The 27064-nt window shown below is 39.7% G+C and overlaps 1 protein-coding gene across 2 annotated transcripts in view; it reads right to left on the reverse strand.

Annotated features, from left to right (window-relative positions):
* Positions 1-388: 388 nt before the first annotated feature.
* NOD1 (nucleotide binding oligomerization domain containing 1) overlaps positions 389-27064 on the reverse strand; it is a 44419-nt gene continuing 17743 nt past the window's right edge. For both annotated transcript variants that reach the window (XM_083378535.1, XM_083378534.1), the window contains exons 7-12: positions 26531-26614; positions 23119-23202; positions 18269-18352; positions 14828-14911; positions 3458-3541; positions 389-2043 (exon numbers count right to left, since the gene is read on the reverse strand). In XM_083378535.1, the coding sequence (XP_083234661.1) occupies positions 1971-2043; positions 3458-3541; positions 14828-14911; positions 18269-18352; positions 23119-23202; positions 26531-26614 (493 nt within the window). In that variant the 3' untranslated portion in view covers positions 389-1970. The remainder of the gene's footprint in view (positions 2044-3457; positions 3542-14827; positions 14912-18268; positions 18353-23118; positions 23203-26530; positions 26615-27064) is intronic.

Here is a 27064-nt window from a genome sequence, read left to right on the forward strand (position 1 = left end):
CAAAGCCTCCTTTAGCCATGTATTGAATTCTGCTATACGTTGGCCTTGAATCACAATCTCTACACTCCCCCCAAGAAAGCTTTGAATTAATTTAAAATATATGGTGCCATGGGGGGAGGGGAGGAATCACATTTTAAAGGTGATGTAACAAATTACCAATTGGTCATTTACAAAAGAACAATTCATTTAATGTGTCCGTTTATTTTAAGATTGCAATGGTAATGGGTTCACTAAAAACATGTGGTATGCTAAGTCTGTTTGCTCTGACTTGTAAACAGTGGTGCTAATTAAACCATTTCTACATATCTTTTTAAAAAGTACTGCATATATGAAAGAAAAGATAATGTACAATGTAACCAGAACAAATATAAATCAAGGGAAGCAGAAAATGAAATACTTTAATAAAGAAAATAATTCTTTCAATAAATTGAACCTTGATTGGTGGCATTCCGTCACATCAGAAACAAATTAATATGCAGCTATAATATAAAACTATATTTCCATAAAAGTAAAACATTTTAGCTATAGTCCAACAAATGCAAATTCTTCATATATCAAATTAAATTCCAAATTACTTATTGTTCAATCTTTCATATTTTTTTATTTCTATTTCCAACCCCAATAATGAATTTATCAATACTTGAACAAAAAGATACCACAATGGAGCACACACACCCAAACATCTCATTTGTACCATACTTCTCTTCCAACAAATTGAGGCTGAGATTCAGCCCTTATTAAATAGCCTCAGATAACCAAAACACTAAACAAAGAATTTTTTTATGAACAAAAGTTATTTAACATTCTATAACACTAACCCAATCATTTGACTAAATTGATAATTTAAGGACCACTTATGTGAGCATGTTGGATGAATTTCCCCTCTTCTCTCTAAGATCTAGGAGTAAATTGGCACAAGTTCCAAGTGAGGCAGTAGCAAAACAGGGATGGTTCCTGGCTTCAAAATGGCAAGTTAACTGGTGATCAAACCCTAACCCTGCCCCTTTTAGTACAGTTAACACTGCCTATCTCACTTAGGGCACATAAAAAAGCTTTACCCATGACTTTGAAGCCAGTGACTTTGGATAACTTTGTACAAATTTGCTCTTCAGCACAACCTTTGTGAAATGTAATTCTTCTCAAAAATCCCCATACCCTTAAAAGGGTGGTAGCGCAAAATCAGGTCTAAACCTTAACAACTAATACCTGCAATAGGTCGTGGAGAAATCCATCTTGCCATTTTCCTTTGCACCAGTCAAAAGCATCATAGTTGGCATCAAAGGCAAGACTGGCTGAAGGCAATTTGCTATGTCCCACTAAGAGAAAGGGATTCACTGGAGGATTTAATTCTGTAGCAACCGCAGCATCCAAATATCTTCCTCCCAGCAAAAACAAAAAATATGGGGCAAACATTTGAGGGAGTGTGAAGTAAGGGAAAAAGCAGACAGTAGATTTTTTTTTTCAGATGAGCTGCAAATTCCTTTAGTTCTAATCCTCCAGTTTCAGTGTCCTTTAAGGCAGGGGTCCCCAACCCCTGGTCCATGGACCAGCACCAGTCCGTGGCGTACCAGCAACCGATCCGTACAAACAAGTGAAGCCCCATCCGCAGGATGCAGGCAGCAAATGAAACCACACCCTTTCCCCCAGTCCGTGGAAGAGCCTTTCTCCCCAGAACCGGTCCCTGGTGTCTAAAAGATTGGGGACCGCTGCTTTAAGGGTTGTCTTCTGAACCAGGTTTCTGCTGATGTATCTCCAAGCCTGCTCCCAACAAAATGTTGTTAGGGTAGAACGGGTTAATTACTAAGCAAAATCCTCCTTTCAAACATCAGTCTCAAGACATGCACACAGGGCCCATCTCTTTGTTCAAGTTTTAGGTCCATTTTGCCCAGGCTTCTGGCATTGCTCTGAGCACTGCCAAAACTATACTTTTTCCTGGCATGACAAATACCATCAAATCTGGAAAACGTTTCTTAGAAGCCAATGAGTCTCTTTTCATTTTCAAAGACTTTGGCCTCTTCTTGACTTATTGGGTTTCCGTTTAAGCTGTTGAAAATGGAAGAGACAAAAAATGGTTTTAAAAACCAGCTGTTTCTACAGCTGTATCAGTAAGTATGTTTCCTTTTTTTTCTCCTTAAGCTTCCTTTCTAGCTCTTTCCATTGCCTGTTTCTTCTAGAATAAGCCTGTTTGGTTTGGAGGATGTGGAAACACCTCAGAGCACTAACAGCCCTTCAAACATTCCCCAAGCTTAGCCATTGCCAGGGGGATACTGACACTAATGTTTGATTAATTCTTGTGTTTTGAGAAAAATATTAAGGTTCCTCCTCTTCTTCAGCAAGAATTTGCTTTAATTATTGTGAGGTGAGCTCAATTTAACAGAAATGAAATTGGATCTTTTCTGCTTCCATCAGATTTTTATACAGTTAATTGGGGTGGAATTAATTAAGCAACATTAACTAAGTTAATGTAAATCACCATCTAGGGAACTTCTCTCTCTGTGTGGGACAGCAAATCTGTAATCTTCCAGACGCTGATAGCTTACAGCTGTCAGCATCCTTCACTGTGGGATAAACATCTGTAGGATCATCAATTGCATAAAGCATGAAAATGATAAGGAAACAGAAGTATAGGCATCACCTAGGTCAGGGGTAGGCAACCTCGGCTCTTTTATGACTCGTGGACTTCAACTCCCAGAATTCCTGAGTCAGCTGACTCAGGAATTCTGGGAGTTGAAGTCCACGAGTCATAAAAGAGCCGAGGTTGCCTACCCCTGACCTAGGTATATTTACTTTAGCTAAAGCACTGAGTCAGAGTATGTTTATATAACTGCCTACAGAAAACACCTACAGGCATGTTTAGTTTATACCTATGATGATCCAAATAAGATAGTCCTTGACTTATGTCCACAATTGAGCCCAAGACTTTTGTTGCTAAGAGAGAGTTAAGTGAGTTTTGCTCCATTTACAACCAGTTGTTAAGTGATTCACTGCAGCTGTTAAGTTAGCAACATGGCTATAAAGTGAATCTGGCTCCCCATTAGCTTTGTTTGTCATAAGATGGCTAAAGGTGATCACATGACCCTGAGACACTGCAACTGTCTTAAGTACGAGTCAGTTGCCAATGTCTGAATTTCAATCACATGACCATGGAGATTCTGCAATAGTCGTATAAGTGAAAAACACTCATAAGGCACTTTTTTCAGTGTAACTTTGAAAGGTCACTAAATGAACTATTGTTAAGTCGAGGACTATGTGTATTGCTAAATGATTAACTCCTGGCAGGTTTAAGCAATTGGATCAGTGATGAAGGTTTCTGGGAGTTGTAGTTTGCTCCAACAAGAGGCCAAGGGCATTCCACTCTTGTTTTCCCTCTCTGAGGAGAAATATTCAATTTAAGGGGGGTTCCACAAAGGGCAGGGAGCTGAAGGCTCACTGGTGGGTGTTATTCCTCAGATCTTACCAGATTTCTTTGAGAGTTGTATTATCCTGGAGAGCATCAGCTAAACTCTTGGCTCCTTGAACTGTAATTTGATTCTGGATAAGCCTGGGGGGTGGGGGAAGGGAGGAGGAGGAGGGAGAAAACAGGCTGAAGACAAATATTTTGCACTGATCAAATTCTAATGCCTACTTTGTAGCATCCTGCCTGTCATGCACTTGGCCAGAGCTTGGTGCGTCTGATGCAGAAAATCAACCCTCTTCTTAACAAATGAAGCTGGTGGCTAGCCAGGAATTAATGGTTTCTGATTTCCATCTGCATGGCTGGCCTGTTTGGAATCAGACAATCTTGCCATAGATGTGGAGCCAAGAGGCTCCAAGCCTCTTCAATTTAAAGTGCAAGAGCTTCTTTCAAGGTTACTGAGCTTAATTGTACTATTAACTCTACGATTCCTCTGTGATCACAGCACAGCAGCTGTCTGGGGGGATTATGCCGGCTGATTCCACACAACTGCTTGACAAGGCCATTCCCTGGCCACATTGTGCTAGCTGGGAACCACTTCAGTGAATGCCTCCAAAGACTTGCTCTGGAGAGTTGTCAACTGGGATGACTGTACTAGGAGACTGTTTTCCTTCTTGCCTCATTTGTGTCTCATCTGACTATTTGCTGCTTGCACCTTTTCTAATGTGAAGCTCAAAAGAATCTGAAAGGGTAAGAGAAGAAGGGCTTTAAAACAAAAAATGTTGTGGGAATAAACATATCTTCTCCCGGACTGATTTTCAGGGCTGAGTTGAATGACTATGACCCACAATGTACCTATTTTGAACTCTTGAGTCAGGAGTAACAGCACTCACTAGAAATAGATGAGTCTCTTCCCCCCCGGCCCCCATTTGTATGTGCCAGGAAAAAACAGTGAAGCATAATTCTTCTCATCTGATCAGCAAAGATGAAATTCTTGAGGTACACCAGGCTAAATTCTAACCTGATATAGGTAAACATCTTCTTTAGTCATTGGAAAAATCATTGGAACATAATGGTTGACAACTGGCCTGCTTTGCTAAGTGATTTGATTGCAGAGATTCTGCTCAGCTAATTGTGAACTTGTTACTGGAGGGAAAAGAGACTGTGATAGCTAGTTTCTTAGCTTGGTTAGACAATGATGCTTAGAATTTTATATATACAGGTAATCCTTGACTTACAACTATAATTGGAACCAGAATCTTGGTTTATTGTGCGAAGCGGTTGTTAAATGAGATGCCCACATGACTGCTTTTCTCAACAACTGTGATCCTGCCTCTCCCAGTTGCAGTCATTAAGCAACTCTGCAAGTTAAGCGGGCAAAGCAAAGGAACTACCTGGGAAAGAGAGCAGGCAGCTCCTCTATGTGCAGAAGGGAACTCCTGCAGTGGAGTGCAGGAATGGAACTCAAACTTTTGGGATCTGAGCTTAGCTTCTGCAGCCTGATGAAGGACCTCACCTCATCACCACCACCGTGCAGCGAGAGGAAATTCTTTAGCTGGCTACAACAGTTCGCACTCTTCCCTGCTGGCTTCTGGGAAAGCTGGCAGAGAAATTACAGACGGCAATTGCATGATTGTTGGGCTTTAAGCAACCAGTGAAAAACAAATGGACGATGTATTAGAACTGAAAGTAAAACACCCTTTCCAAGCAATCATAACTTCAAACAATTGTTGAAGGACTGGTTGTAAGTCAAGGACTATCTGTATGCCTATGAACACACACAGCCTAATAGTGATGAAGCATCACTGGGTAAATGCTGCTTTTCAGACACAAAGAAATAAAAAGTGGGACAGTCCAAGCAAAGAAGAAATTCTTGGGTGCCGAACAATCTTTAGAGTACATTTTCTGAACAGCAACCTAGTTGCCTGTTTGCATAGCTTTATAAAGTTGGTTAGGATACAATAAACTGGAGCACCTTTTCTAGCAGACAAAATTCCTCTTGTTTAGGTTCGGTCCCAGCTTTAACATCCATGTGGCTCTCTAGATGTGTTGGATTTCAATATCCATGATTATAACCCTCTACTCTGTCAGAAGTCTATGAAAGATGATCTTGAAGAAAAGCTATACTGGGCTATGTTTTAAAAGTAAGTTGACCCTGTAGTTTGTCTTTGCAGCAGCTGAGAACCTTGTCTGTTCCAGTCATATATGTATGCCATGCTCATCCTCCATTTGTGGCCAGATTAATGATCATGAGGTGCAGGGCTTTGCAGGGGTTATCTTCTCAATGGGATTCTTTCTTACAACACACCTTTAAAAAATTACACCCTATTTTTGATATTTTAAATGTTGCTGGGTGGGACAATTTTGAGAAGCAGGTGGATCTTCTTCATAAGGCAGGAACCTCCCAAAGTTTTTTTTTTCATTGGCTAGACTGAGACACATTGTTCCCTGCCTCTTCCCCTTGAGGTCCACATTCTCCAGTTACCTGAAGTCCCTGGCATCTTGTGTAGAGCTTTGCCATGTAGTTTCTCCCTAGCAGGTTCCAGATTAAATGGCCAAATGAGGAGGTTGCCCTCGCCATATATAGATATGCAGAAGGTCTAACTGTGAGTTGGGATTCTGGATTGTCCAGGTTTTCATACTGGAGGAATTCTGTTGAACCATATTTTTATGCATGTCAGGCTCTTTTTCTCGGGGTGGGTGGGTGGGATTTAGTGTGTGTGTGTGTGTATGTGGGGAAATGGTTGGAGCACATTAAAGCAGGACAGCTTTCTGTAACATTGCCATATAACACTACAAAATACTTCTACATTGAGTCCACTTTGTTCTTTGTTTTCTTCATCTTTCTTTTTACTTATCCTTTTACATATCCCTTAAGAGGCGAATCATCTTGATTGAGTGCACTGGCAGAAAGGCAGTACACCTAGATGTAGCTTAATCTAAATTCAGTCATAGGTCCAGCAGACCAAGTGAACCCAGAAATTCTGTTTTATCTTTTCCTGCCCTGCCTTTGGTCATACTGGTGAGAAAGTCACAGAGTTGCTGACTTAAGGCATCTGGGAAACTGAATTATGCCATAACAAACAAAGGATGAGCAGGCAGCCTTTTCCCCCAATTATTGCTTATGGCCTTGTACAAATCTTTTTAATGACTGTTTTTACTGGAACTTGTTTGCCTGGTGTTTGTCTTTTGTTCTGCTTCTTGTTTTTGTAAACAGCCTTGAGGATTGGGTTGAATTAAAAAGCAGACTAGAAATGAAAAAGCAAGCAAAGGGACAGATGTAAAGAAGAAATAACATCTAAGTTACTGAAATTTATTAACCCTGGTGGCCAGTCTGATTTGTAGAAACACTTAATGGTTTGAGTCAACTAGCTCAGAGCCCAAAGGTACTTCACCCTACAGAACAACAGCCGTTTTATCAGGCAGGAGAAAAGAAGAGAATAAAGAGGAAGCAATGCAGTAGCTCCAGTCTGCTGAGGAATCAACTCAATCAGACTCTCCCCCTTCTTGAACTGGACATTACTTAAGAACTAGAATTAAACTTTTAGAACTGGTGCATAGTTTGGAGAACGTTTCATCTTGCCCTGTCATCCCTTCGTCTTTTCATATGATTTATTTCAGAGTTAAATGTGTGAAGGAGTGTAGAGCTGGTCATGCGGGTAGGGACAGAGTGAGCCAGCAGTTAAAGCAAAGGGGGGTTGGGTTTACGAAAAGATTATTAAGTCCTGAGAAAGTATGAGAAAGAAACTCAATAGTATAAAATGGGACAGACAGAAACTTGGATGAAGGAAAGAATTGATGAGAGACAGACTCGAGGTCTACAATATTTCAAGTCTACGGGCTGCTCCCAATGGTGGGATTCAAATATGTGAACAACTGGTTCTCTGTGTGGATGTCACTTCCGGAAGTCTGGGCCTGGGCAACAAAAAATTAGCTACCGGTTCAGCCGAAGTGGTGCGAACCGGCTGAATCCCACCACTGGCTGCTCCTCTCTGGCATCAGACTTCCAAACTATCAGTTTACAATAGTCATAAGAAGAATTACTCCTTTGGTAATGTAATCATATGTAAAGTGGTAACACTAATTTATCCCTGGCTTTTAAGAAGATGATGTCAACATGTCTAGCCACCATTTCGGCTGATTATCTAAACCTGGTATCTTATGAGTGCAGAGATAGGCAAGCTGGTGCCTGCCAGGCTCGGTTCTCTGCTCCACCTGATTTTAATTTAAATATAGACAGATGGATAAATAGGAAGCTGTCACACTTCAAAGCAAAGGGCAGCTTATAGTGTCCTATTTATAAGAATGCTTCTTATGCTGGTAATGTGCTCATCTATCCTGAAGGAAGACCAAATGAGCTGGGATGGTGAGAAGCCTAGAAGCCCCAGCACCTCTTTGTCATCACGATGATGCCAAAATGATGAAGCATTATGTCATAATTCAAGCTTCACCTATCTGTACACATGTACAAAGAGCAAGTAAGGGATAGAACTTGATTGGCGATCATTTCTGCTACTCGCCCCTGCCTCCCTTCCCACTGGTTGAGGTCTGTCATTAGAAATAAGGATGGAGGGGGGCGGAGCCAGCTGTCAGAGCGGGCGGCTGTGTGAACGGAGTTCTCTCCATGCACAACCTCTCACCTAGTGTTCGCGGGGGCTTTTCAGAGCTTCAGGAGGTCCTGTAGGGACATCCGAAGTTGCAGGCAGCCCGGAGAACCTTCATGAGCGGCGGTTCGTGTTGGAGATCCGGAGAAAGTCTGATGCGAGCGAACCGGGGAGAAGGAGGCCAGTAATGGCCGACATGAAGATCTGACAGAGGGACGGAGCTAGCACGAACTTAGCGGGACAACGGTAGAGCGGAGCTGACGGAGAGTATATCCGAATATTTACATTTGGAAACAATAGGAAGCGCTTGAGAAAGAGGTACTGGTTTGAAGTGGGTGCCTCACGGAGAGGGTACAAGCGGCGATAGAAGCCTCGAGGGAGGCATTTGGCAAGAACAGCAAGAAAAGGAAACCCGAAGACCATATGACTGCATTCTAGCTGGGGATAAAATACAACAGGTCAAAGTCTGATCTTGGAGTCTTGGAGACTGAACTCTTGAATATCGGGCGTGGAAAGCGATCAGCCTGGTTTATCCTGGTCTATCCTGGTAAATTTTGAACTTTTGAAACTTTTGAAATTTTACTCTACTTGTTGCGGGCGGCCATTTGACATAGCAATTTAGTAATTGGAGGTCTGTTTAGTGGGACACCTACTGGTCTTTGACAGTAGAGGAAGACGGAAAAGGTGTTAATCTCTGCGCCAGAAACGGGGTAAAAAAAAAAAGAACGTGACTTTGAATATATTCAGACATATATATTATAGAATTCTATTATATAAATTGCTTAGTTGGTAATAAGTATCTGGTTGTAACTGTTATACATACTTTTTGTCATAGAGTTAAAAGGTTCATATAAGATTAAGGGTATTACATATTGATAAAACGCGTGTTACAACCGGGAAAACATGACAAGTATTTCGGGAGTAACTAAGCCTAGAGCTGGCAAAAAGGCGGCAACACAGGGACAAGGGATGTCCTCAAGTCCCTCCAATCAGAAATCTATAGAGGATATGCTGCAAAGGGAAAGATCTAACTCAAATTCTTTTAAAGACCTACATGCCCTTTTGCAAAACTTACACGAGGCACTGGCCAAAAACCATGAGGAGATGAAGAGAGAAATAGGCCAAATAAGAAACGATACTGGTGAACTTAAGGGGAAAATCCAAGCGATAGATGATAAATTTGAAGGGATTCAACAACAATTAGTTAAAAATGAACAAAGACTTCAAGATATGGAAGCTAGAATGAAAAAAGAGGAAAAGAGAGTAGATGATTTAAATGAAACACTTCTTCAGGCTAATAAGGAGTTAGAGACAACAGTCATTTTTTTGGAAGCAGAAAAGGCTGCTCATTATCTACGCTTCCAAAATGTTCAAGAAAAAAGAGGGGAAGATTTGTTGGTTATGATGGCAGAACTAATGGCAAAGGCACTCGGTGTAGGGAAGGAGGAAATGTTGGCGGAAATTGATGAAACATACAGGGTTCAAACTAATTATGCGAGAAGGCACAACCTCCCAAAAGAAGTACATGTAAGGCTAGTTAAAAAATCAATTCGGGATGAGCTTTTGCATAGATCTAGAGAGGAACCATTAGAATTTCGGGGTCAACCAATTACCATCTTTAAACAGATACCTAAAAGGATGAGGGATCTGAGACGTGGCTACCAATTCTTAACATCTAAATTAATTAGGGAAAATGTAAACTTTAGATGGCTAACTCCAGAGGGTATTCTAGTCACATGGCAGGATAGAAGGCATAGACTGGACACGATAGAGAAGGCAGAAGATTTTTACAAACTCCACTTTCATAGCCAAGAGGAAGCAGAATCAGAAGATCAAGATGGAAGGGAGGTAAGAGAAAGAGATACAATACGAGTAGCAATGGATGGGAAGGTCTTAACAACAGAGGATAGAAGGAATAAATCTGGAGAGTTAACAGAGAAACATTGAGCCAGAGACAAGGAAGAGAGAGAGCCCCGAATCACGAGATCTACAAAAACCAGAAATAAGTAAGATGAAGGGAGGTGAGTGTAGTATTATGTCTGTAAATATTAATGGACTGAACTCGCCAGTGAAAAGGCGGAAATTTTTTAATAGGCTTATTCATCAACAATTGGATATCGTTGCAATACAAGAAGTCCACATAAAGGAACAACAAAAATATTTGTTAGTACAACCAAAAATAGGGAATTTATTCGTTTCCTTAGACCGACACAAGAAAAAGAGAGGAGTGGCATTATATGTAAACCCAAAATTGATAGCAAAACAAATCTATAACGACAAAGAGGGTAGAATACTGATAGTTGAGGTTGTAATAAATCATAGGAAGGTCATGATGGTAGAGATATATGCTCCAAATCATAACCAAGAACAGTTTTTCAAAACACTTCACAATAAGATATGTAGCATTGATTATGAGGAGATCTGCTTAATAGGAGATTTTAATGCTATCCTAGATATAAATTTGGATTATATGGGTAAGACGATTAGGAAAAAGAAAAGAAGAACTCTACCGAGATCTTTTCTCAACTTGGCTAATGACCTAAATATTCAAGATGTCTGAAGGGAAAGAAATCGTAAGGCTAGACAATATACATACTACTCCAATCGACGCAACTCATGGTCTAGAATAGACATGGTATGGATGACGAAAGAAATTAGTTCTGAAATAGACGAGGTGCATATAGCGACAGGTACTTGGGCAGACCACAATCCTATTAAATTTAGCTGGAAAGGCTCCAAAAAAATATCCAGATGGACGTTACAAAGAGCAATTTTAAAAGAAGACGAATTTAAATCCAAGATGGAGAGAGAACTAAGTCTTTTCTTTAAGGAAAATAAAGCTATAGACACCTCAGTACAAAATAATTGGGATACAGCCAAGGCAATAATGAGAGGGGTAGCGAGGGCATATATGATAAACAAGAACAAGGGGAAAAGAAAACAACAGGAAAGATTAGAAGGGGAATATAAGAGTTTAGAAGTTACACTCCAACAAGATCCACAAAAAGAGAATATCAAACAATCTATGGACTTGATTAAACACAAGCTTAATATCTTAGACAAAGAGAAATTAGCACAACAATTGAGAAGCACGAAACAAAACTTTTTTGAAAATGCAAACAAACCGGGCCGTTGGCTTGCATATAAACTGAAAAAACAAAAGGAAAAAAAACTGGATTCGCGAACTACGAGATGAGGAAGGGAGAATATTCCACCAGGAAGAGGAGAAAAAAATTATAGCCCAGGAATTTTATGAGCGTTTATACAAAGAAGATAGTCAGGCAAGTGTGGAGAAAATGGAGGAATATTTTCAAAAAGCCAAACTACCCAAGGTTACAGAAGATACCAGAAATATGCTAAACGAGGAAATTCGGCTATCTGAGGTGATAAAAGCTATTAATGCACAAAAGAATAATAAAGCATCGGGCCCTGACGGTCTCCCGTCAGAAATCTATAAAGAACTACAAAATATCTTAGCACAACCCCTAGTGGAGGTATTTAACGCAGTATTAGAAGGCGCAAGAACGCCTAAATCTTGGTCTGAGGCAAACATAGCCCTCATTCCGAAAGATAATACGGACCATACATTAATCCAAAATTATAGACCCATATCACTTCTTAATTCGGACTATAAGATATTTACATCAATTATAGCGGAACGACTGAAACGATTTCTGAATGATTTCATACATGTAGACCAGAATGGCTTTCTCGCTAAGAGACACACCAAGCACAACATTAGAATAATATTGGATACGTTGGAGTATTATGAATTGCATAGTGGACAACAGATGGCATTACTTTTTTTAGACGCCCAAAAGGCATTTGACAATGTTAAATGGTCATTTTTGCATCAACAACTTAGCTTCATGGATATGGGTGAAAAATTTATAAATATAATTAGGGCAATTTATGATAACCAGGAAGCAAAAATAATTATTAATGGGGAAGCTTCTAGGAAGTTTCAAATTCAAAAGGGAACACGGCAAGGTTGCCCCTTATCACCATTGCTGTTTATATTGACACTTGAAGTATTAAGGAGAATTATAAGAAATGACCCAAAGATAAAAGGATTAACTATTAAAAAGGAAACCTTTAAACTTCAAGCATTTGCGGACGATCTGGTTTTTATTATGGAGGATCCATATCAGACGGGACCAAATCTATTGGAAGAACTATCTAAATATGGTGAGGTTGCCAGATTGCGAATAAACAAAAATAAGACCAAGATGATTGTTAAAAACATGACTAATAAACAAAAAGAAAATTTGGCTGGAATCATGGATATAGAAATAGTCAAGAAAATAAAATATCTAGGGATCAATATTACGGCTAGATGCACCTCACTCAAAAAAGATAATTATGATAATGTAGTGAATCAAATAAAAGGTGATCTGGAAAGATGGGGAAACCTAAAACTCTCATTATTGGGAAGAATCGCTGTCATCAAGATGAATATCCTGCCCAAAATTCTGTTTCTGTTCCAGAATATCCCAATACAACTCGATTCTAAGTTTTTTCGAAATTTGAATAAATTATCATTAAATTTTGTTTGGCAGGGGAAAAAATCAAGAATTAAATTGAAATATTTACAGGACACGAAGGAAAATGGGGGTTTTGGATTGCCAGACTGGGAATTATATTACCACGCCGCGGCTCTGAGTTGGATTAGAGAATGGGTAATTTTGAAAAATAAGAGATGCGGTGGCTCAGTGGGTTAGGACGCTGAGCTTGTTGATCGGAAGGTCGGCAGTTTGGCGGGTCGAATCCCGAGTGCCGCGTAACAGAGTGAGCGCCTGTTACTCGTCCCAGCTTCTGCCAACCTAGCAGTTCGAAAGCACGTAAAAATGCAAGTAGAAAAATAGGGACCACTACGGTGGGAAGGTAACAGTGTTCTGTGCGCCTTTGGCGTCTAGTCATGCCGGCCACATGACCACGGAGACGTCCTCGGACAAGCGCTGGCTCTTCGGCTTTGAAACGGAGATGAGCACCGGCCCCTAGAGTCGGAAACGACTAGCACGCATGTGCGGGGGAACCTTTACCTTTACCTAATTTTGAAAAATAGAAGACTATTAACTTTAGAGGGTCACGATTTGCAGTATGGCTGGCATGCTTTTCTATGGACGGAGAAACAAGGTCTTTTCTCACACTTTCAAAAACATCGGATTAGGCAAGCGTTACTTAATACCTGGAAAAAAATTAGATCTCACAATTACACTAAAGTACTGGTCTGGCTATCCACCCTTGAAGCGATTGTTTACCCAAATCTATTTGATGTGGGTAGCATAATTTCATACAAGGATATTATGAATGAGGAGGGGGAATTGAAACTTAGGAATGAACTAGAATCACAAGGTATAAAACTCGATTGGTGGGCCTACTTACAAATCCAATCAAAATTTAGGAAGGATAAAAAAGAATGGGGGATATATACCTCTGAAACAGCATTGGATAAAATATTATTGGGCCCAGACTCCAAACAGATAAAGAAGTTATACAAATTGCTTTTGGAATATAAGCTGTTTGAAGAGCAAGTGAAGGATCCCATGTTGATTTGGGCTAACAATTTAGGACATAACATTGATTTAGGTACTTGGCAAACAATTTGGGACAGAAATAAAAGGATAACACTGGCCTCATTTTATAAAGAAAATTTATTTAAAATGTTTTATCGATGGCATCTTCCCCCAGCCCGTCTAGCAAAAATGTATACAACAGCATCTCCCAAATGTTGGAAGTGCTCTGAAGAGATAGGCACATATTTCCATACGTGGTGGTCTTGCAGTAAAACACAAAAATTTTGGAAAATGATTTGGATTTGGCTGAAAGAAATACTAAAACAAGATATTGAGTTTAGTCCAGAACTTTTCTTGTTGGGAATTACGAAAGAGAAATATCCTAAAGATGTGCTATATTTGATGATCCATATTATCACAGCAGCTAGAATCTCATTTGCGCAAAAATGGAAAAAGAATGAGATCCCAGGAGAAAAAGAGGTTATTAGGAAAATTTGGGATTGCGCAGAAATGGACAAACTAACTTTGGAACTAAAGAATAAAGATCAATCAGATTATTATAGAATTTGGAACAAATTGTATCTTTGGAGGGATAAAAAGAAAGGTCTCTATTAGGTTTTACAGACTAGCTCATTGTTTTAAATATTGTGTTATTTCACTGATTTGTAATTTAAGTGTATTTAAGTGTATTTTTGATGTACATATATACATGTATATATATATATATTTGAACATTGTAGACAAGAAGGCTTGTCAGCCCGCTGGTACTGTGTCTAATGTTTTTAAACAATAAACGTAATAAAAATTAAAAAAAGAAAAGAAATAAGGATGGAGCCAGCTCAGCTATTTTGCTAGGAAAGTGCTTGGTGATTGCCCATGTGCCTTTTGTGAACATGTATGCTTCTCTGAAGGGGCCATTTTGTGACATGCTTCCGGCATTTCAAATGGGGTGGGCATCCAGAAAGGTTACTTAACACCTGTGTTAACAAGTAACAGTCTTAAAGACCATCAAATGGTCTTCCCTATTTTGCTTCTGCTGAAATGAGGATATTACTGTTTGGTGTTGTTTTTCTGTGTTTGTCATATGTTGTTTTTTATTGATTTTCTCATTTGTAACATGCCCTGATATCCACTGGGATAGTGTGGACTGCAAATAATAAATACAGAAATATGTAACATTAAATGGAACTTCAAAATAATTTAAATAACCAACTATGGATCTTCCTACAGAATTTTTAATAGTGCTTAAAATATGGGTTTATTGCCCCCAGCCATGACTAAGAATGTGTTCTTCATAAACCAGTGTAACTCACCACAGATGGCCCAATCTCTTGTTAACCTTTACCATTTCAGCAAAACTCTCAGCTGCTTCATCATCCAACTCATTTTTTGTTAGCCTAGTCAAGAACACAAAACAAAAGGGTTTCAGTCATGTGAATGAATGATAGTTGAGCAGTTAAAAACACTGTCATTCTTGTCTTAGTTGCTAATTTTGATGCCATATTATCAAAAATCTTGGCAAGCCAAAATGGATTTAAAGAAAACTCTTTTCAGTCCAATCTTTCTGCCTGCCAAGCACTATGCAATTTCTATTGTGCATAACTGCCTTTGGGGGCATAACTAGATGACACAGTTTCATTTTGTTCACTGTTTGGTTGAGAAAGTAAGAGGTCACTCAGACCAGAGAACCAACCTACTCCCTCCTTATTCAAAGTCATTTCTATGTGTCCTGAAAACTTTTTGTTTTTGTCCCTGTTATTATACACAGCTATGTAAATCACTCAAAGAAGATTTGGGAAATGCCTGGGGTAAAAATGGGAATGAAGGGGTGTGAGAACTTCCAGGAAACATCAGCAAGTCCAGTTAGCTTTCCCTCAATTACCCTATAGATATGTTCCAATGATCTGATGTGGCATTTCCAGGAAAATATTTTTTTCCAGTAATTCCAGAAAAGCATTACAAATACAGTGTAACTCAGGGACTTATTACCTGTCCTAAGCTATGATCCTATTTCTGTCTATAGATCAGAAAAAAGGAAGAAAGTGTCTAAATGCAGGGATCCCCTTCAATTATTCATGGGGTGTGAATACTGAGAACATATAAGACTAATAGCAAAAAAAAAAATATGCACTGTATTTTCACTTCAAAAACAATGCTCCCTTGAAGTTCTAGCCAGTTGACCATCCTGACCTACAACAGGTCACTCTCTTCTGCCTCTCATGATTCTGCTCTTGCTTTCATTTCTGATGTACTCTCAACATGTTATTATTGACACATTATTCAGATGAATCAGGAACAGTATCTAGGTACCTGCCTAGTTTCTAATGACTGCAGCTACACCAAGGAAAAATATATTCTGCCTTAGCTCTATTCATTTCTTGTTCTTATTGTTCAAGTGCTGTAGCCATTGTTCCCTAGTCTTGCACCAGATTCTGGCACCACTTAGGATATCTTTAAATGCCATCTGCCCCTTTTGTTAGTGCCAGGACTGGCTGTTCTAGAGATAACTGTTGTTTATTGTACTGGTCACAATCAGCTATGCATTGTTAGAACTCCAGCAGAATAAAGGAGCGGAATGGTCTGGTTTTTATTTATTTACTAAGGCATATCAGACTTAAGTGTTTCATACTTCTGCTGCCCAGATGAGAAGAGTATCATAAGCAGAACTAAGGTGCCAACCTCATCCTTTCCAAACAGGTCAGAGTATAACTACCAATAATCTCAGACAACTCCGACTTCAAGAATTCCAATCCTATCACGATTCTATAATCCAACACCAACTATAATTTTCCGATACATACAGCATCTCAAGAATATATGCAGTACAGTATGATATAGTAGAAGATAGTACATCAGATTGTTTCTGCAACCCATCAACAAAAGTTAACAGTTCTTATATAGCAGCAAGCAAGAAATCCTTATATATCATAACGCCCTCAGTTTGCTGTTGATTGTATTGGCTCAGGACTGATCTGAAATAAAAAAAAATCTAGCAATTGGAAATTGTTCTCTTTCAGCTGGGTGCACAACTGAAATCATTTGGCGTAATAAAAAGAATCAATTGTTTCAAGATATTTTATACTAACTGCTTCAATGACACTTTTTGGAGAGGATGCTTCTTTTTGCGCCAAGTTCCTTGTTGCTAGGAATGGATTTTTTTTTAAGGAAAGAACCCTATTTCCTTTATTGTCATTTTTAAAGCTGCCACCAACTTTTACTTCAGGCAAATTTGCTTGTTTTGACAAACCTGAGTAAGTACAGTTTCTTTCTCAGCTGCCAGTTTCTTCCTCTTTTTTAGTACAATGATATTTTTTCTCTTCTTGATTCCAGGTTTGTGAAGAAAGGTTTTTTATTACAAGATCTGGGAATACAGGCTCAACTCTTTCAGTACCCACTATTCTACTCTCTTCAAACTGGGAAAACCTAGCTTATCCCTTTCAAACGACCACATTAACATGCAATTCTAACTTAGAGTGCCTGCACTGTGTGTGACAACAGAAGGTCTGAAACCAGAACCTCCTATTTCATGGCCACTTTGGGATAGGGATTAAGGTGCTGGCCTACAAACCAGAAGACCGTGACTTCTAGACCTGCCTCAGGGGATGAAAGCCATCTGAAAGGATGATTTGGGGCTAGTGACTCTAGGGTTGTTGTTGTGGGGAAAAAGAGGAGGAAGGGATATTAGGTATATGTTCGCTGTCTTGAGTTACATGTAAAAATAATAAAGGCATGATTTAAAAGTCTAATAAATACAAAACAAATGACTGTACTGAACTACATAAAAGCCTATATAAAAGGAGGTACATTCTGTTTCAAATCTTCTATCCCAATTGTTCATAGATGTTATCATCCAAGTAGCCCTGTTTCCATTCTCAAGAGACTATAATAACAAAATAGGATCTATAAAACTATAAAAATGTGGCCTGCATATCCTTTTTCATCTTGTGATTTATCTTTTAGATTGGCCAACATTCCTAGCTAGTGTGCCCAGAACTGGGGTACTGTTGTGATCTCATCTCCCTATGATGCTTTGGTCCACAGTTCCCCTTTCCTCTCCTTTGTTGACAGTGAAAGTAAATTGGGCAGTTTACTCTTTCCATATGAATGCCTCCAAACTCAGTCCTTTTGATAGCAGCTTTAAAACATGCTTTAGGGATACAGTCAGTACTACTGTTTGAATGAATTGTGTCTTTTTTTTCTGATAACAACCAGTAAGCAGATGTCAGCAAAGTTTAGATATTGCTTAATCCAAAAATGAGCATAATTGCAGTCTTCTATGTGATTTAGATGACAAATAAAGTAAGGTTCCAAATCATACCAGCAACTGGACTTGCATCAAACAGTCAGGGTACAGTTTCAGGTCACCTGTTTGAATTTGTGGAGATGGACAGAGATGGTGGCAATCTGGGAAATGGCCTGTTCTTTCCAAGCTTGAAATTATCAAGATGTCCAGGTTAACACATAATTGGGGCAGGTTTACACATTATCAGTTATTATCTTTCAAGCTATCCCCTTCTCAAACTGCCAAAGTTTCATAGGTTGTTCAGAGTTAGCCTGTACATCAATCCAGCTTAGTGGGACCTTAGCTTTTCTGGAATCAAACATGCCAGAAAGACATTTGACAATGCTGTGATTTTTAACCTCCCTCCCCAGAAGATTAGGATGCTGTGAAGCAGATTTCTTCCCCCATTTTTGCAGAAAGAGCATGTGCAAGACTCTGTAAAGTTTATCCCCATCTCCTCCAAATTCCTTACCAAAATATATTTACACCATTGTTGTGTTTCATCGCTTCTGCGAGGCTTTTACCTCCTTCTGCGGTGATGCCGTTAAAGGCAAGACTGTGAAGGAAATGATGGAGAAAGAGTTTTAAAAATCCAGAAAGTAGTACCATCCAAACAGCAATAACTATTTTGATTAGGTTTTAAATCATACTTTTAACAATCTAATTAACTGTAAAATTCTGCAGATGCTATCTTAGGGAGTTACAGGTATCTTAATACAGAAGAAGAAACTGGAAAGATTTCCTAAGTTCTATTTGTACTGCAAATGGATCCTGGTAACCATCAATTAGTTGTTGGCAGAACACATAATTAGCTGTAGACAGCTAACTAAAGAAAGTCTCTCACATTTTCACAATATTTTGAGCATAGCATCTCAAGCTGCATTCATGAAGAAATTCATGACTGCAAGGCAAGCACAGGAGCAAAGTGAAAGGGCAAGCTGTTTGGAAAATATGAAAAGGAATATAGCTCCCAAGTCCCTCAACTTGTGTCTTCTGAGCAGTCCAGGAACTATATTCATAAATTCATTTTCTATGCACTTGATGCGAGTTCAAAGAGAGGTCAGTGGGCCTGCTGCCTTCAGGGGCTGCAATGACAAATTCAGGGAAAATGTTTTGTTCTGATTTTCTCCCAAGTTTGGAGCAGTGTTTTCTTTTAAGTCACCTGGCTGGGAAATTCTGGGAGTTGAAGTTCACACATCTTCAAGAAAAAACACTAATTTAGAATCTCTAGGGCTAGGTTGCAGTTAGAAGCAGGAATAAAGGTCCGATAAAGCTATCACAAGATTGTTGCCCTTGAGACAAATAAATAAATCTAATCAAACCTTTCTCTAAAAAAAATAACAGGAAGATGAGAAATCAAAACTGCTTACTAGTGCAGAGGTGTCAAACTCAATTTCATTGAGGGCCGCATCAGCATTGCAGTTGCCCTCAGGGGGCCGGGTGGATATGGCCAGGGTGGGTGTGGCCTACTGGGTGGGCGTGGCTAGAGTGCCTATGGCCTACTGGGTGGGCGTGGCCAGCTCTACATCGTTCGCATCAAGGGTGCCTATGGGGGCCTGGGCAGGAGCGGACAGATCTGAGGGTCCCTGGCGGAAGGAGGGTCTCAGGGCCAGGGCCCAGGCAGTGGGGGCCCTTCCCTCACTGTTTCCAGGATGGCTTTGTGGGCCGCATGAAACCACTTCGCGGGCCGGATCCAGCCTCCGGGCCTTGTGTTTGACATGTCTGTACTAGTGTCATTACGCAGCTGACTGGGAAACCAAAAGACATTAAGTTCTCAGACTAGAAGTTCCATTGTCACTGATAGTAGCTACTGGTCTTGGGAAAATAAGTGCCCTAATGAAATTCATTACCCAATTCCTCATGTCATACTTTTTATAGCCACTACAAACCACCCTAAGAGCTTTGGAAAAATAAAAACCTTTTAAAGTCTTTGAATAGCTAGCTGTTTGTGAAAAAACAGACTAAAATAAATAAATTAGATTAACTATGTGACAAATACACAACAGTCTACCAATGTTTACTGACTTAACATTTACCCCAAATCACATCTGTTTTCTTCCTGAAAACCAAGCACAAAAACTTTGGGGGGGGGGGAATTCCCAAGCTTAGAAATAATCAAGATTGCGGAAACAACAATTGAGGGTAGCCTTCCTTCTGGAACATTTTCTTTCCTTTCATAAATATTTGTATGCTGTTTACTCATTGGGCTCTAGGTGGTTTGCACTACACAAAGATCTTTCAAATATTCATAAAATTGAAATAGATCAACTCACTAAAAACAGAGCTGTTGGCTCTTATTAGTAAAAAGAATGCTACCATTACTAGATAAAAAAACTTTCTGCCAATATGTTGTCCAAGAGAGCAGCATCTTTACCATTTTTTTCTGGAGGAAATAAGGGGAGGGTCGTATTGGCTCAGGGCACAAGCTCTTCCAGAAGGACCCTGAACTCTCCTCTGGTTTCTAATCCAAAAATTTCTCTTGGTGGAGCAGTGGGCTAATGCCTCCTTAAGTAACACCAGCTGCCTGCAATTAGTGCAGGTTCGCATCCCACCAGGCTCAAGGTTGACTCAGCCTTCCATCCTTCCGAGGTAGGTAAAATGAGGACCCAGATTGTTGGGGGCAATAAGCTGACTTTGTAATAATGCCGCTTGGGGTGTGTGTGTGAAAGCCCTAACAAGCAGGCATATACATAGAATGAAGGCTACTGCTAAGCTTGTAAGCCGCCCTGAGTCTTCGGAGAAGGGCGGGATATAAATGGAATTAAAATAAATAAATAAAAAAATAAATCTAGAGCATTGCTCCCCCTGCTGGGCTGTACAGGGAGCAAAGATTATTACCTCAAGACCATTCTGAAGGAAATAAGGGGGGAAAATGGATATTTCTTCAGGTCAGGTCAAAGAACCTTTGTCTAAAATTTATCCATTTTTTAAAAGAATGAAGGGTGAAAGTAAGTACTGATATGGGATGAAGGTGTGTTGTTCAAAAGAAAACATCTTACTTGGTAGAAACAAACCTTGGGATTCCCATACTCTGGTAGCCAGTGATTAAAAATAAGATAATTTAATCTCTCCTTCAGAACTAATAACAATTGATTTCTTTGTAACAATAGCAAATCCTTGATTGTGATATGAATAAAAACAAATGGAAGGTTATGGATTTTAACTTTTTCATATATATATATATATATATATATATATATATATATATATACGCGCACACACACACACACACACATATAGATACACACACATATACACATACACAACCCACATATATGGGTTGCCGGTTGAACATGCGTGAAGTAGAAACCAATAAGAGTTCTTTCTTCAACAGAGCCCTTGGGCAAAAGTATTTTTATTGGAACCTAGGGGGAAATGTCTTTGCTTACAGAATGTACATCATCATTAATAAGATCATGACTCTTTCTAAAGGTATCTGGTGAGTGACATGACTGAGTACATTCTCAGGGCCTAGATTCAGTAATTTTCCTCTCAAGCTGTTTTACACACTAGCTGGGAATTCTGGAAGTTGTAGTTTCAAAACATCTATAGGGGACAGGACTGCAGAAGGTGACATGAAAAAACAGGCCTGTCTCAATTACTGGGATTTATACTTAGTAAGGAATGGAAGCAATGATAGTTTATTACGTTCTATTGGAGTGACACATTGGGTGTGTCCTAGGATAATCAGATCTGGGCTGCAAAAAGATCTGGATAACGATGATGACAGCAAATATGGTATCTGTGCTGTCATCTAATGGTTAGCTTGCTCAATAAGTATTGAAATTGGATGTCATGATCTGTTGCCCTACCTACCTCTGCCACCTTAGAAAAATGCATAGGTTCCTCTGGGGGGATGTTCCTTGGCCTTCAATGAGACCAATTTTATTCTTATATTTTTCAATATGAAAGCCCTCCTGCCGTGAGTGCATTTATGCCACTGAACTTACATGTCTGCCTTTTAAAAAATATGTGCATAGCTACTGTCATTTATCTGAAAGAAATCCAGTAAAGCCTGCCATCTTGTGGAGGAATTAGAAATGCCTACATTTCTTCTTTAAACCAGCAGATGGAATACTATATTTTAAGTCTCCTTGCTAAATTTTGAGAGCCAATCCATATTTTATTTTATTGGGTTTTTGTATAGTCCAATGTAGACTGACAATATCATTTTCTAACTGTCACACTGTAAAACATCACTTATATTTGAGGTTTTAAATGGTCGATGCTCTACTTTATTCTTTAAAATTCATTGCCAAATGTTTATCAGCTCTAGACCAGTGGCCCCCCACCTGTGAGACGTGGCCCACTACCATGGCTCACACTCATGCTAGCACCGCCCCAAGCATCCCATTGGTGCTAGCACCCTGTCCCAAGCATCCCAGCGACACTAGCACTGCCCGACCCCTAGCGTCCCACCGGCACTAGTGCTGCCCTGAGCATCCTGCCAGCACTAGTACTGCACATTTGCAGCACTAGCACCCACACAGCCCCATTTGCATGTGTGCATGCGCTTGTATGGTCATATGCATGTGTGCATGAGCTCGCGACAGCTGTTTGTGTGTGCACATGCATTCACGCGCAGCCCATTTGTGCACATACACATGGGGCTCACTTTTGAGCATGCACGCAGACCATTTGTGCACATGCACGTACCGATGCCTGCCTCCCTTTCCAGGCTGCCAAAATCAAAAAGGTTGGAGACCTCTGCTCCAGACTTCCACAGGTGTACTTATATGTGGGGGGGGATCCCAGAGTGTGATTGTATAATCCATGTTTTGGGCTATCATATCTAGGTTGCAAAAACCTAGACAATTACTTGATGGCAGAAAAGAGATTTTCTGTTGGTAGAAGGATATTTGAGCAACTTTGAGAAATTTTATTTTTTAGCTTTGATATGCCCGTTTAATTTTTCACATGTTTTCTATATCAAAATGGCAGGAAATTCTAATAGCAATTTTGAGTGATCATGATTAGAGTAGAATCCAAGGCCTGCAGAAAGGTGACCCAACTGTCCGAAAAGGTATTTCTCCAAAGAATATTTGGTTGTTCTACCAATATTTGAATTTCTTCCAATACTATAACTATGTAAGTAAGGCTCTGGTGAAGGCATTGTCGGGAATTTAAAGAATGGCTTTGTAATGCTCTGGAGGATAGGATGAAGAAGAAAAGAGAGGTGACATCGACAGTGACACCAGTATATTGAGATTCTGCACAAAAGGCTCATGCTGGTTTTGCAATGCACATCGAACAATTCTGAAATCTAGCGGGCCTTTGGGAGGACGTGTGGCATGAATATCAGTCTACTCATAAATATTTTACCTGATATTGGTTAAGGTGGGGTGATTTTTCAGTGCCTCTGCAAAAGCCTTTGCTCCTTCATCCCCAATCGTGTTACCCCACATTCTGCCAAAGACAAAAGACCAGGTACATTAAAGAACATTACCATCATGGGCTTTTAAAAATATTTTTTAAAAATTCTGCCTTTATTTTTTTTTATAAATAATTAAATCCAGCAAGCATACTCAATGCTCCTATCCCTATTTTTCCCCCACAATAGCAAGTCCTTAAGATAAATTAAGCTGAGGCAGAGTGACTGGCCCAAAGTCACCCAGCTGGCTTTCATGCCTAAGGCAGGACTAGAACTCACATCTCCTAGTTTCTAACTTTATACATTATAATAATAAGCCATCAGAATCATACTAGTTGAGAATTCAGGATGTTGGAGTCCTCATACAGGGAAAATGCTTAGGATGGGGGTATTTGGTTGAGGCATAGCATAATATATGAACTAGGTCAACTGTGGCTTTTTCAATAATCTATAGGTTAGATACAGGTAGTCCTTCACTTACAACCATTTTTTTAATGATGGCTTGAATTAATGACAATCTCTGAAAAAGTCAGTTACAGCTTAAATTTGAACTCGTGTCTGTTGCCTCATCCCTGCAATCATGTGATCATATTTTGGGTACTTACCAACTGATTTACAATCTGCTGCAATACCCTGTGATCATGATTTACAATGTTTTTTGCTGGTTTCTGACAAAAACAGTTGCTTAGCTGGATTTGCACTAACAACTGCATGGCTTGAATTATAACCACGATAACTTATGACTGTCACAAAAATGGCAGTAAAATCAGATTCAGTCACAAGATGACTCATCTTATGATGGCAATGACCTACAATGGAAATTCTGGTCCCAAATTGTGGTCATAAATCAAGGAATACCTGTACCTGATGTCCTAAGGGTACTTTTTCAAGACGCAACTGGACTTTGCTTTTCTTTGAAGACATTTTGCTTCTCGTCGAAGAAGCTTCTTTAGCTCTGACTGGATGGTGGGGAATGGAAGGATTAATATTCCCTGCAAACAGCTGGTCATTTGCATTCTTTTAGAGAGTTGTTGAGGCCACCTGGAGGTTTATGTGTCCTCAAGGTCACCTGAGTGGTATAAATGAGTGTGGAGCTTTCCTGGAATTGCAAAAAGGATTGTGTTGTAGACTGGAGATTGTTCAACAGAGAGGGAGGGATACAAAATCAGTTGCCTCTAGAAAAAGCACCTTTGGGACAATCATGACCTGGATGACTTAGAGCAGGGCTTTTCAACCTTTTCACCCATTGTACCACTTTTAGGATATGGCAACATCCAAGTACCACCAGTCGCCTAGCAAGGTGTCAACTTGATGACCAAAAAAAAAAAAAAGGAAAAAAGTGATGAAGTACAGATAGTCCTCAACTTACAACAGTTCGCTTAGTGACTGTTTGAATTTACAGTGGCACTGAAAAAAGTGCCCCTCAAGCCACAGCCAAGCAAGACACCTGTCTGCCTGCCCGGTAGTGCTCTTTCTCCTGTCCGAGGTTTTCATTGTTGTGAGCATTTCTGTTGAGGATTGGCAGTGGGGGTGGGGTGGGGGGTGTTTGGTTTTTATTCCCCCCCTCCCGTCTGCTGGATGATTGCAGCAGGTTTGGGTCACTTCACATGACCCTGGGACACTGTGACCGTCATAAATATGAATCAGTTACCAAGCATCTGAATGTAAATCACAAGACTCTGGGGATGCTGCAACATTCCAGCTGATCGGCACTTCTTCTGGGCTCAGAAATGCCAGGATCAGCGCCGAGCTCCAGCTGGAGCCTCACACTGATCCTGGCACTTCCGCTGAGCCCTGAGAGCCCTGCAACTCCAGCCACTCTCGCTCAGGCTTGTGCGGTGCTGCCAGCGGTTCAGTTCATTCCCCTCCCCCGCTACCACTCTTCTAGGATGGTTGCGTACCACCTGGCAGGTGCCAATGTACCACAGGTGGTACCTGTACCACTGGTTAAAAAGCCCTGACTTAGAATCTTCATAGACACTGTACATCTGGTTTACATTATATGGAACAGAATGAATTTTAAAAAAATCTAAACTCATTTGTTTGGGAAACAAATTTGTAAGTACATATTTTTATACGTTGCATTTCTTTCCTAGCTTTTCCTCTGGAAGTTCAAGACTAAAGTCTCGTCTCCCCTTGTTTTATCCCTACAACATTAACCTGTGAGAGAAAAACTTGCCCAAAGTCAGCTAGTGAGCTCTGTCAACTAACCCTTATAAAATTCCAATTAAATTAAAAATTAGTTAAATTTTCATTGTTAACTGCCCTATTTTCTATAACTATATTTAAATGCATGAAAAATAGCTTTGGCTGAAAAGTTAATATAGTAGCAAAACATGTTGAACAACCTTTTAAGTACAGATTGCTTTATTCACATTTAATTTGGATATTTTTTTAGATATATCAACAAACCAATTCCTGAGAGATTCCCCCATCCATGCAAATTTCTCTTTGAACATATTAATTGACTATGGATATTTATAATTTGTACTTCTTAAGATTGCAAAAGTATATTTAAATGTAAAAAGTTTTTCAATCAAGTTCAGTTCTTAGTGATTCTGTGTACACACACCCATAGTTTTCTTGGCAAAAATACAAAAATAGTTTGCCACCCTTCTTCTGAGATGGTTTTTTTTTGGACTTCCCAATTTAGCTCGCAAGCCTGAGATTCTATTTGGATATTAGCTTTGGGGAATTTTCATCAAATTTATTTAAGGGTTGCTGCCCATATAGTTCCCAATGATGCAGAATTTAATTTACTTTTGTTTCTGTGTAGTTTGTTTCCTGTTTCTTTTTAATTTCATTTATATATTATCTTTTACGTCCAGTGGATAGTTAATAACTAAATTTAAGTATCTTTTTTAAAGTTCTAAAAGACAGGAGACAAAGGAAGTTAACAATGGGATTAGAAAGGAGGGTAAATAAAGCTAGACTTCTTAGCAACATAAGTATTAAAATGAAGCTACAGATGGTCCTTGTTTAATGACTACTTGTTCAGCGATGATTCAAACTTCTGATGGTGCTGAATGAGTAGCAGTTATGATCACATCTCATACCTATGGTCATTGCAGTCTCCCAGAGTCATGATCACTATTTGCCACCTTCCCTCACAAGCAAACCCAATGGGGAAGTCAGCTGCAAGTAGGAAGTCACAGTCATGTGAAGTCCTCGTTTAGTGACCCATGTGGTCCTTGCTTAAAGACCACAACTGGACTCCTGGAAGTGTTGTCACTAAGCAGCAAGGTCACATAGCCACGACCATATCTCTTAATGGCAAAGCTTCTGGTTCCAACTAGCATCATTAAATGAGGACTACCTGTACTGGTTTCTGACCAGAACATTTTTTAAAAATGCCATACTCACCCAATTTCATACATAGTTTTACTTTTCTTGATGGCATAAGCAAGATTTTTCCCTCCCTCGCTTGTTATTTTGTTTGCTCCTATCCTGCAAAGAAATTATTTTCCTGGAAATCAAATCAACAAACACTTTTGTTTCAATGCTGTTTTAGATACCTAACATTGTGTTGGGAAAAACTGGCCCTTTCACCATGACTCAGTTAGCCTTATGCCCCATTCCTACACCAGCATATAATTTGATAATCTCAGTTCCAATCCTTATCCTTCCTTTATTACCTGTATTTTGGCTCGCTGCATAACATGTAAACATTCACAGTGCAGGGTGGAAAAAGTATGTGAACCCCTAGCCTAATGACTTCTCCAAGAGCTAATTGGAGCCAGGAGTGAGCCAACCTTGTGATGATATTGGATGTGTTGCTGACAGCTGTCCTGCCCTTTAAAAACACACACCTGTTTTGGGTTTACTGGTCTCAAGAAGCACTGTCTGATGTGAACCATGCCTCGCAGAAAAGAGCTCTCAGATGACCTACGATCAAGA

Source organism: Vipera ursinii (genome assembly GCF_947247035.1).
Source record: "Vipera ursinii genome assembly, chromosome: Z".
In the NCBI taxonomy this organism is placed as follows: domain Eukaryota; kingdom Metazoa; phylum Chordata; class Lepidosauria; order Squamata; family Viperidae; genus Vipera; species Vipera ursinii.